Here is a 12,837-nt window from a genome sequence, read left to right on the forward strand (position 1 = left end):
TTGGGTCACTGGCTGGGGCCTAGAAGCCCAACATCAAGGTACTTACAGGTTTGACACTGCCACCGCCACCAGCTAGGGACATGGCTACTTCCTTCTAGAGACAACAGCTAGGACCTGCAACACCTTCACTAAGGTCCCTCAGGATCCTCAATCCCCAGTCTCCCAACCCTGCACCAGTCAGAAACCTGGCCCAGTGTCTGTAGCTACGAAGCTGGCCCGCAGCTATAAATGCCTGGCCCTGATTGACCCAATACAAAGTAGCTTTCCATGATAGGCACACAGATCCCAGTGCTCAGCCAGAACCTCCAAAGTGAGTAGTTCCTAATTGGGAAGTTGAAAGGTTGGGGGCGGGAGAAATACAATTTAGAGACTAAATTGGAGACCAGGAATTGTGGGGTCCAAAAGTGAGGTAAGGGGTTAAGGACAGGCTCCAGCATCATATGAGTTGACCCCAAAGAAGCTTCCTGGGGTGCAGTCTTCTAGCAGGACTGACAATTGCTATACCCTGCCTCCAGGAGTCCCACCTCCAAGTAACCCTCTCACCCAAGTAACCTTTACCATCCTGAGACTGGAGTTACTAGCAAACTCCAGAAAACCCCACCTATCAGATAAGAAGGAAAAGATAAGATCTTGAACTTCAACAGAAACAATTAGTTCAATTTTCCTTCAAGATTTCTCTTTTCCTTTCCTGTTCTCATGTCGCCAACTTTTTTCTTTTTCTTTTTTAATTTTTAAAAATTTTAAAATTTTGTTCTAATGGGTTATAAGTACTTTTCATGCATCAGGATACTGAGGACTGGAATGCTGGAATGCTGGAATAATATATTACAGTTTTGTTGTATGCTCATTTATTTTTACATTCTTTTCTTTTTCTTTTTTTTTCCTCTCTCCCTCTCTATTTTCCTCTCACTTATCTGTTTCCCCAGAGTCCTTTTTTTTTTCTTTTCTCTTGCTAATAGCCAGCTTCTTTGGATTCTTCTTTTACTCTTCTTATGATCTAATACCTCTATATTCTCACCTCGTACCTCATAAACATCACATCCTATAACTACTCCCCTGATCCTAGTTCTCTCTTTGTCCATCTTTAGAAACTGCAGACTGTATTGCAAACCTATTTATATTGTAGATAATAATCAAACACATCATTTCTGTTTATTGTGAAAAAAATGTGAACATCTTAATAGGGGCTATTAGGTTTAAGGTTGCATATCATTTGAATTGGGTGCTGTTAACATATGTCTCCCCCTCAAAGACAAGGTACTGGAAACCTGCAGGGACACTATAGGATCCACACTGCTAGAGGAGAAGACATACAAACAACATAAAATAACAAGGGAAGAAAGCACCCCAAACAAACCAAGATGCTACAATAACAGAATATGTTGACAGCAGAGTAGAAGAAATGTCAGAGAAGCAGTTCAGACTGTACATAGTTAAAATAATCTGTGAATTAAAGGATGATATAACAGAGTAAATGCAGGCAACAAAAGACAACTTCAATAAAGAGATAAGAGAGCAAATGTAGAAAGCAAAAGATTACTTCAATAAAGAGAGAGAGATTCTGGGGGAAAAAAACAGAAATTATTGAAATGAAGGAAATAATAAATTAAAAACTCAACAGAAAGCATCACCCACAGAATAGATCACTTGGAAGACAGAACCTTGGGCAATGAAGACAAAACATATAATCTTGAAAATAAAGTTGACCAAACAGTGAAGATGGTAAGAAACCATGAAGAGAACCTCCAAGGATTATGGGATAACAGGAAAGGACCATATTTAAAAATTATTGGGATAGAGGAAGGCACAAACAAAGGAATGCACAAGCTTTTCAACAAAAAAATCAGAAAATTTCCCAAACCTGAAGAATGAAATGGAAAATCAAATATAAGAGGCTTACAGAACACCAAATGTACAAAATTACAACAGAACCACAACAAGGCACATTATAATGAAAATGCCTACCATAAAGAATAAGGGTAGAATTTTAAAGGCCACAAAAGAAAAGTATCAGATTATATATAGGGGGAAACAAAACTGGATCTCAGCAAATTTCTCAACCCAGACCCTCAGAGCTAGGAGGTCCTGGAACAACATATACCAAGTTCTGAAAGAGAAGATTCTTACCAAACAAGAATCATATCCAGCAAAATTAAGTTTCTGATTTGATGAAGAAATAAAAACCTTCCATGATAAACAAAAAGTAAAAGAATTTTACAACTAGAAAGCCTGCACTACAGAACACTCTCAGAAAAATATTACATGAGGAGGAAATGAAGAACAACAATGAAAGACAGCAAAGGTAAAGCAAATCAAAGGAGGAACCAAGTTAAGTGAAAAACTAAAAAGAAATAGAAAAAGCAATCATGAAATTCACTTGGAAAAATAAGAGACCCAGAATAACCAAAGCAATCCTTAGCAAAAAAGTTAAGTGGTAGGCATCACAATAACAGATCTCAAATCTGACAGTAATAAAAACAACATGGTAATGAAATGACACCAAAACAGATTTGTACAGATTAGAAGACACAGAAACAAACCCACATAAATACAGCTACCTCATATTAGACAAAGGTGCCAAAAACATTCACTGGAGAAAGATAGCTTATTAAATAAATGGTGCTGGGAAAAATGGAAAGCCACATGTAACAATATGAAATTAAACCCTTATCTCTCACCCTGCACAAAACTTAACCCACTGTGGATCAAAGATTTATGTACTAGAACAGAGACTCTGCAACTACTAGTAGACCCAAATCTTCACCATGTGGCCTAGGATCTCACTTCATTAACAAGACCCCTAAAGTGCAAGAAGTTAAATCAAGAATCAATAAAAGGGATGGATTCAAACTAAAAATTTCTCGGCAAAAGAAACAGTCAACAATGTGATGAAAGAGCCTACAGATTGGGAGAAAATCTTTACCACATGTACCTCAGATAAAGCATTAATCTCTAGGATATATAAAGAACTCAAAAAACAACACCAAAAAACCAAATAACCCAATCAATAAATGGGTTAAGGAACTGAACTGACACTGCACAGAATAAGATATACAATCAGTCAATAAATATATGAAAAAAAATGTTCAACATCTCTAGCAAATTAGAGAAATGCAAATCAAAACTACTGTGAGATTTCATCTCACTCCAGTCAGAATGGCAATTATCAAGAACATAAGTAACAATAAATCTAGGCCAGGATGTGGGGAAAAAGGTATGCTCATACATTGCTGGTGGGAAGGCAAATTGGTGCAACTACTCTGGAAAGTGGTATGGAGATTCCTTAGAAAACTTGGAATGGAACCACCATTTATTGATCCAGCTATCCCACTCCTCAGTCTATAACCAAAGGACTTAAAATCAGCATAATACAGTGATGCAGCCACATCAATGTTTATAGCAGCTCAATTCACAAAATAGCTAAACTATGCAAACAACCTAGGTGCCTGTCAACAGATAAATGGATAAAGAAAATGGGGTACATATATACAATGGAATATTACTCAGTCTTAAAGAATAATAAAATGATGGCATTTGTAGGTAACTAGATGGAGCTGGAGAATAGCATGCTAAGTGAAGTAAGCCAATTCCAAAAAAACCAAAGGTCAAATGTTTTCTCTGATATGTGGATATTGATCCATAATGAGGATGGGGGACAAGGGAAGAATGGAGGAACTATGGATTAGGGGAGGGGATGAGGTGTGGCAGTGGGAAAGATGGTGGAATGAGACAGACATCATTACCCTCGGTACATGTATGACTACACGAATGCTATGACTCTACATCATTTACAACCAGAGAAATGAAAAGTTGTGTTCCATTTGTGTACGACAAATCAAAATGCATTCTGCTGTTAAGTATAACAAATAAAAATTTGAAAAATTTTAAAATGCTGCTGAACAACTCCCGTGGAAGCTAACAATTATTTCCTCTTAAATTCATATGCTTGGTACATGACCAGCAAAATATGATGCTTCTTTCTCATATTTTACTGATAATGTAAATAATAATACATCTGGTCTAAAGCTGTGTTGATTTAAGTAACAAGTGTGAAGCACACTTTCATAAACAAATTACCTACTTCTGAAATATATTGTCTCAATTACTTCAAGCAATATTTAGACTATCTCCTACTTTAAAAGTGAACATTCAGGCTGGGGATATAGCTCAGTTGGTAGAGTGCTGGCCTTCGGTTCAATCCCCAGCACTGAAAAAAAAAAAAAAAAAAAAATTCTTTCCATTTTAGTTCTTCTCTTTAAAGTAGTTCAGAGGAAAAACTGCTAAATTTTAGAAGTTTTTAAAATCATCTTCAAGATAAAAGTATATAGGCTAAAAAACAAAAAACAAAGAAACCAAAATTACCACAAGAAATGTAAACCTGACCTATCTTTAACCCCTTCTTAAACCAAGGTATTAAAAAATTGTCCACCTAATCATTCCATTAATTGATGATATTTTTCTCTAGGGAACTTACATTAAAAGTTTAATCCCAGAGCTAGGGATGTGGCTTAGTGGTACAGTGCTTGCCTGGCATGCTTAGGATTAGGGTTCAATCCTCAGTACCACAAAGGGAAAAAAAAGGTTGACCACAGAGCAAGCGCACAATCTTTGAAAGTGTCCAGAGTACCATTTATAACTGCAGGAGGTATTATCTTCTAACCAGAGAATCTCACCCTCACAATCTTAAACCCTCTTTCATTCCCAAATCAGTTCTGGCTTAGAAATTCAGGCTACTTCAGCTGATTTAAGGAAGGATCACAAAATAGCTTTCAGCAGTTAAAAGAAAAAGAATTCAAATCAAGGACAAAGTAGTGTAAAGTTCAAAAGAAAAGCATATTTGAAAAAGACATCACTGTGACTCAAAAAAGAACAACATGACAGAAATTAAAACAAGATTTTTTTTTAATGTTCACCTTCTATATATTTAAACTCATCTCAATCTTCATTGAAATTCTGATGATACACAAACCCCAAGGCTTTTGACATACTTTCAAAAACCTACACCCTTTCCTTCTCTTTACAAGTCTCCACAGTCACTTCCTGGCCAACAACAACAACAACAACAACAAAAATCAGAGAATTCAAAATGCATGTAATTAAGAAATAAGCCAAATTATGACCAAATTATAACCATTATTTTTCTTGTAAAACACTGCATAATCATTTTGATATCCATTATTTGTTCTCTTGCTTTTAGTGAAAAGGACTATGTCTTGTATAGACATAGGAAAAGAAACAGAAATTGGGTATAAAAGACCTGGTAATATTTTTCTTAGAATGATGTTAAGATATTGAAGTATACTATAAGATTATAGTTAACTCTTCACTTGACTACAGAAAGAACTTAAGTTCTGGAATTGTTCCTGCTTAATGTGTTTATTAGTTTAGTAACAGAGACAATCTAGATTTTGTTTAAAAAGCTAGCACAGAGTAGTTTATTCTATCTCAAAAAAAGTGACCAAAATTTCAGAACGTAATTGGATTTTCACCCAAAACTGAACACAGCTTTTTTTCTCCCAATTCAGTCATGACAGGGCCAGAAGATAATGATATATCTGCCATGATGCAACAAGCAGACCTGTCTTCTGTCAAGAGCTGAAATCTAAAGGAATAAGCTGTTCTTAACAACCTCTCCCAAACACTACAGCTGTCATCTCTTTGCTTTCTTTTTCTGGCATAGGGGCTGGTGTGGCCTCCTATACCCTGTCAGTTAGGTAAAGTGCTAAGCTTTTAACCACCTTGGAATGTTTTACTTTGACAATCTTTTTTGAAGTCTATAATATAAAAATTTACACTTTATTTAATTACTTTATATTTTCCCTCAAAGTTTTCTTTTAAAACCTGAAATTAGTGATCTTGGTTTCAACCTGTAGTTTAGTAGTCCTGTATTTCAAATGGGGGAGGGGAGACTTTACCTAAAAAAATTTTGATAAGTATAAATTTCAGTGGTTTAAATTCAACTACTCTTTAGGGGGAAAAATAATCAGTTAAAGGAGATATATTCTATATTCAGACATTTACTAAATCTTAAAATTCTTTCAGAAGTGATTAATTCAATTGCTATACTACTAAAATAGTGTATTTCATTAACTTTTTAAAAATTTTGAATTATAACAACAATATTTTTAAAATATAAAGGAAGTTGTTCAGAGGAAAAAGTAAAGTAAAATTGAATTAAAAAATAGTAAATGAAAGTTAAGTGAATTTCCAGGAGTAAAAAGGCATATCCATGTAAATATACGTGTGAGATACTTTTTTAAGCAAGTGATCCTATGTTTTTATATGACAATTCTCAAACGTCATTCTATGTGGATGAACACACACACACACAAAAAAAAAAAACTCAACTGTTTAATAACATAATCTTCCATAATGTGAATATACTACCATATAACTGAAAAATCCCCTACTGGTGAACATTTAGGTGATTATACAAACTGCTGTTATGAGCATCCATGTTCATATTTGTGCATTGCTCTAGTATAAATTCCTACAAATGGAAACTAGGGTCAAGTTAGTATGCATATTAAATTCTGGGAAACATGCCATATACCTTTTCTAACAATGATTCATGTCCTTACTCTCAAAAACATTCAACCATTAATACTGCATATGCTTTGTCTCCCATGTTTTTCCATTGCTTTTCGGGAACATCTATTAGAAGAATATTACATCTTACTCTATTCTCTATGACTTTTTAATCTATCATAGTTTTTACTCATTGTGCTTGTTATATTCTGCATACTGTATTCCTTAACTCTAGCTTTCTTTTTTCTTGACAAAATTATAATGTTTTATTTAAGAATACCTGGTTTGAAGTTAAATTATAAAGTGGAAAAGAGGCAATGTGTTTTTTTCAGGTACTGAGAAGATTTTATTTCACAACTTAAAGATACTGGACATATAATTATTTAATTATAATACATTAAATTATATATTTTATGCCAAAAAGAAAGAATATGATTCTATTCAACCTTTTTAATAAAAATCATAATTTCCTGGCTCTACAAAATATTTAACTAAGAACACAGTGTGTAATTACTTAATATTTACAATCATGAATATTTAGACTTTTATGATGTTTTTTATAGAGGATACCAGGTGCTTTACCACTGACTTACATCCCCAGTCCTTTTTATTTTTTTTTATTTTGAGACAGTCTCATTAAGTTCCCCAGGCTGGACTCAAACCTATTATCCTCCAGCTCAGTCTCCTGGTCGGTATTACATGTATGCCACAGTGCCCAGTGTCCAGTTGGCTTCTGAACTTTTCGACCTAAGAATAACTATACCATATGGAATTAATTAAACTATATGGAATATTATAAAATAGAATTATTGGTTTTCTTTTACAAAAAGTTACCCTAGATGTCACTATACCAATAAATTAAAGTCCTTCTCTCTACCTGACTTCTGAAAAAATTTGAATCATGAAGGAAAATTATCCTTACTCATGAACAGAATCTACCTTCATCACTGGTAGAGATCTTCTGGATATATTTTCCAGAAGCCAATTCATCCTTATATAGGGAATATTCAACATGTTCAGCAAAAATGTTTTATTTAAAAGCACTTTAAAGTATCAAATGTACATTCCATATATGAAAAGACATTTTCTAACTTTTATTGGTGCATTATTATATAAAAATGGAATTTGGGTGACATATTTATACATGCACATAACACAATTTGGTCTATTTCATTCTCCAGTACTTCTGTTTTCCCTTTCTTCCTCCCTCTCCCTGGTCCTGCTCCCCTGCACTATTGATCCCTTTTCCATTTTCAAGTTAATGCTAACATTCCATTTACTAATTCTCTTTTCAAGAATTTCCAATAATTCCATAACTTGACTTTTCTTTTTGATATATCATTTCCTCATATACTTTATAGTTCCTGGTTATGAACTCATCTTTGGTAGGGATTTATTCTGTTACAAAATATCACTATATGGCAGTATGTTTACTTCTATCGATATTCCAGGAGTTTCATTAGTTCAGAACATTTTTACATTAATTTACACTGTTTGAGATTTTCACACTAAATTCAGTATTTAAACTCAAACTACAACTCTAAATGCAAATGTGGTTTAGGGTCTGGGGCTACTATTTCCTAAGAAAGCTTGTGTTTCTTCTACCTGGCATCTGTGGAAAGGAACCCTCTATTTACCTGTGGGCCAATGAGCTAAAATTTTTCCCCTGTAGTTTCCCTTTTATTTAAAAGGATGGCAACTTCCAGAATCCTATCTATATCCAAAGGTCTTAGTTTCAGCTTCTGTGTCTAAGGCCCAAAGCCCGAGACACAGACCACCCGTGGCTTTAGGCTTATATCCTTTCAGCTATCCCCTAGAGTTGCACACCCTCCAGAAACTTAATACAGTGGCTTTAAGCACTCTCGAATGCTCAGGCATTCAGGGAGTCCTTTTTTATCTTTTGAATATATACATTCAGGCATTTAATAATTTTTTTGCTATGTTTTATCCATTATTTTTATCTGTGTTTAGTGCTGGAGATGGGTGATTCATATTAATCAGCTCAATCCAACATGTTACAGAAATGAAAATGTATAAATTACATTGATAAAAATTCATTTTTAAAACTCACACAAAGCATGAACCTTACAGTCAAAATAAATAATTATAAAACTAGGTTCTCAGTGATTCTACTATGAGAAACTAGAAAAAAATATTGTCTCAAGTAATCAGACTTTTCATGAAATTCGTAAAATTAATAATTTTAGTCATGTGCAATAGCCATACTCCCAGAATTGTGGGAGACTGAAGAAGGAAAATTGCAAATTCAAGGACAGCCTAGTCAATATAGTGAGACCTATCTAAAAAAATAATAATAATTTAAAATCACATTGAGTATGAATCATTTATAGACAGTATTTATAGAAAGTATTTTGAAAGTATCCTTCACAGTCTAAACTTTTACTTTTTATTAATTCTATTAGAAAACACTTTCTTATTATGTCTCAATTCTTGTTTTAATAAATATAACTGCCATCAAGTTCTACCTAGAGAATAAATAGTACAATTGGTTCTCTGTATTTGTGGATTCTGCATCTGTGGAGTCAACCACCACAGATAAAAAATAATCAAAAAAACTGCACCTGTACAGAATTTGTCCTTGTTGTTACTTTCTAAACAACACAGTAAACAACTATTTTCATTGTATTAGACAAGGAGTTTAGAGAAGATTTTAAATATGTGGGAGGATATGTGCTGGTTATATATAAATACTATGGTATTTTATATAAGGGACTTGAGCATAAGATGAATTTTGGTATCATGAGGAGGAGGGAGGTACTGGAACCAATTCTGGAATGATACCAAGGGAAAATTATATAATTAAACTCTTAAATAATCCAAAATCAACACCAGTGATTTTAATCAGGGGTCTGGATTAGTAGAATAAGTACTGCCTGCATATTATCAGAAATGTAGATTGAGTCCCAACCAGAACTTTTGATTAAAAAATTAAAGGTTGCAGGCTATTTGTGTATTAACAAGTCCACCACATATTCTGTTAAATTTAACTCTAGAGTAGTGGCTCTCAAATTGCTCTCCTTAACACTTTTTGACAGTGCATTTCACTAAGTCAAAGCTCCTAAGATGAAGTCAGTGTGGTGCTTCCTTAAATTTTTTACCCTTGTTCTGGCCCTGCAATAAGTATTTAAATGTCTTAATTTAAGTGTCACCTACTTTCCTTGCCCCTTTTATAAATATAAATGGAAATGCCTATAAAGATGCATATAAGGAATGATTAAAGAGAAAACAATGCAGACTATTATAAACATAAAATAATAGTTATAGCAACTTCAGAAGCATGGGGGGGATTTACCTGACATACATCATTCATTAAAAAATGGTTATTTTGGAGCATAATATTTATACAAATTAGTGGGTTTCACTGTAGTATATCTGTACATACACTTAACATATTTTGATTGATTTCACTCCCCAGTACCTTCCTTCCTCCCTCCCTCTCATCCCCTTCTTACCATACTGATCTCCCTTCTATTTTCATGATATCTCTTTTTCCTTTTATTTTCTATAGCTTCCACATATGAGGAAGAAAATGCCCCGTAACTTTGTGAATCTGGCATATTTTTCTTAAGCATCTAAAAATGCAAGAATTGGAATATATGTGGTTTTTCCAGATATGATCTATGGACTCCTGAATGTTCAAAGAAGAAATTTCAGGTTCCAATCCTTACTCCTACTTCAACTACAATGGTTCCATAGATTTAAACATATTACTTTTCACAAAACAGTTTACTTAAAGACATAGTTCTATTGTTGGAACAAAGTTTTAACCTTACAATGACATAAATCTAGTTTTCAAATTTTCAATCTTATATCAAAAATCTGCAGAGAATATACAGAAATATTATTAACAACATTGAATTGAAATGACATTGGCTTGAAAAATATCAGAATTTACTTCTCTTGTAATATAAAAATTGACAGACCATGAAAAACAGAGTAGGGGTTCTGAAACTTTTCAAAGCTCTGGATACTTTAAATACAATTTATAAAAAGTCCAAAAAAATTTAAAACAAAAGTAGAACTAATCTGATTAAAAAGGATGAATGGGACAGCATCTTCTCCCTATAGGTCTTTTCCTGCCTTCCTCCCCTAAATGTCATCCTTCCCAGATTGCTACTTCCTTTACTTAGACAAGTCCTTAAGAACTATTGAAGAAAACACAATAACAAGGTAAATTTAAAAAGTAATAAAGATCACTTCATAAGGATTTAAAATATGTATCTTTACGTTTTTACCATGAAGGAAGTTATCACAATCAAATTCATATATTTTTTTAAATAACAAAAATAAAGAAAAATTTAAAAGCATACCATAATATTTAGAAATTAGATGCTTCTTTACAAGAAATCATGAGTTGCCATGATTGAAAAAAGCAGGAAAATATTTTATCCTAAAAACTCCATTCCTACTTCTAAGAACAAAATGACTTAGTATTCTAATGTTATTGACAAACTTCCACTGTCCTGTTGGGGATATCAGGTCTTTCAAAGAAAGATAATAGACACGGCTAACCATATACTTGTTTACTTCAAAAACCTTATAAAACAATAAGATATTCTAGATTGGGCAAAGGTGAGGTGATCTATATCAGGGATAATGTGATTACATAAAAATTTCACCAAGAACTCACTGGTTGAAGACATCTGATTTTTTTCACTAAGTTTTAGTTTTAAACATTTAATTAATTGTGCACACATTTTGTGTATAACATTCTTCCTAAAATACATAAACAAGATCTGTTCAAACCACATATTAATGTGTCAGAGAGAAGGTTAATTTCATTATTCATAACCCTAAATATGAAACAGCTAAAAATATAACATTTTATGTGAGTTACTTCAATCTAAATTTCCATTTATTAATTGAATATATAGTTAATTCAATTCTATCCTACTGAAATTAGCAACCAAATCAAAAGTAACATCTTTGTTTTCTTTGTATATTCATGAAAACCAGGAAAAAAAAAAAAACAATTAACCTAAAAATTTCAACTTGTAGCATTTTAAGGGGCCCAACAACTATTAAGAAAAATAGTCTTTAGAAGTTGGACTGAGACTTGATACTATCATTTCACAATCAACAAAGAACATTTGATTTTTGTAATTGTTCATGTATCCAAGGGGCCTTTTTTATTTTAATTACAAAACTATATAAACAAAGCATATATGAACATATATACTATCCCATATAGTTTTGCCATTTTATATTAAAATTTGTACACAAGATGCCACTTTATTTGGTTTTTCTAAGGAAGATTTTCATTCACATTGTGAAAGTAACCATATTTTGCAAAATCTGGCTGTTTACTGCAGAACTTAAAGTAAAAAGTAAAACAAGAGTAGCTGAAAAATTCTGGGTCAAAAAAAATTTCACTATAACACAGGAAAGAAAATCCTGAAAACAATTTTAACATATCAAATTTTAGAAGTTTGAATTTGAGTAAAAATAAGATATTTAATAATATTATAGCTTACCATTTTGTATATTCATTTTCTGCTTAAAGCATTTTATTATGGTCTCCAAAGACTTAGGTTAAAAGAAGGACAAAAAACACCGAGTTATTTCAACTTTTCCTTTAAAGAAAAAGAAATCCGTCTAAATTGCAGATCTCCTTTAGTTTTTCACTTCACTAAATTAGGTAGGCGAGAGTTTATAAAAGGAATTTTGACATTTTTTTTGCAGGAGTATTTTCAATATAGGTGAATATTTGATAGTTTAACTGACATTCCATATAATTTTAAAATTTAGAATAATATTCATTTCCAAGACACTTAAATCTATGTGTGTTCAACACCACTCTTTTCCTTCAAACTGCAAAATAACACAGAATAATCATCATACAAGTAAAAAAAAAATAACAATTTGAGAATAATATTATGCTTAGTGTATACTTTTTGAAGGGACATGACAAAATAATTTACAACACATAATAAAATAGAACTTTAAAATGTCAAAAATAAAAGGAAATTGCACTTACATCCACAGCTCTCTTAATAAAAGGTATCTGTGTGCCACTGTCCAGATCTTCATTTATAATAAGCCTTCTAGCCCACTGACCTGCCCTGACAACACCACTACCATGAATTAAAACCATCAGTTTCTGTGGATTTGTCAAAGCATCCTCACTCATAAAGATAAAACTCTTTGGTTCACTTTCAGTGGCATCTACCTGTAATTAAAAAAAATTAAATAATAAATTTAAATGCTTTCTGATCAGGCATACACACAAATGAGAAAACAACTAAAGATTATTATAAATTACTGAATGATTATTATAGAATTCTAGAA

General features: G+C 32.6%; 1 protein-coding gene across 3 annotated transcripts in view; it reads right to left on the reverse strand.

Moving 5' to 3' along the window:
* Fam172a (family with sequence similarity 172 member A) overlaps window positions 1-12,837 on the reverse strand; it is a 487,402-nt gene that overhangs the window by 313,159 nt on the left and 161,406 nt on the right. For 2 of the 3 annotated variants that reach the window (XM_047555170.1, XM_047555169.1), the window contains one exon: window positions 12,527-12,718. The exons of the other annotated variant lie outside the window; for it this stretch is intronic. In XM_047555170.1, coding sequence (XP_047411126.1) covers window positions 12,527-12,718 — 192 coding nt within the window. The remainder of the gene's footprint in view (window positions 1-12,526; window positions 12,719-12,837) is intronic. 3 annotated transcript variants of the gene reach the window in all.

The sequence above is a fragment of the Sciurus carolinensis genome, chromosome 6, assembly GCF_902686445.1.
Source record: "Sciurus carolinensis chromosome 6, mSciCar1.2, whole genome shotgun sequence".
NCBI classification, from domain to species: Eukaryota; Metazoa; Chordata; class Mammalia; order Rodentia; family Sciuridae; genus Sciurus; species Sciurus carolinensis.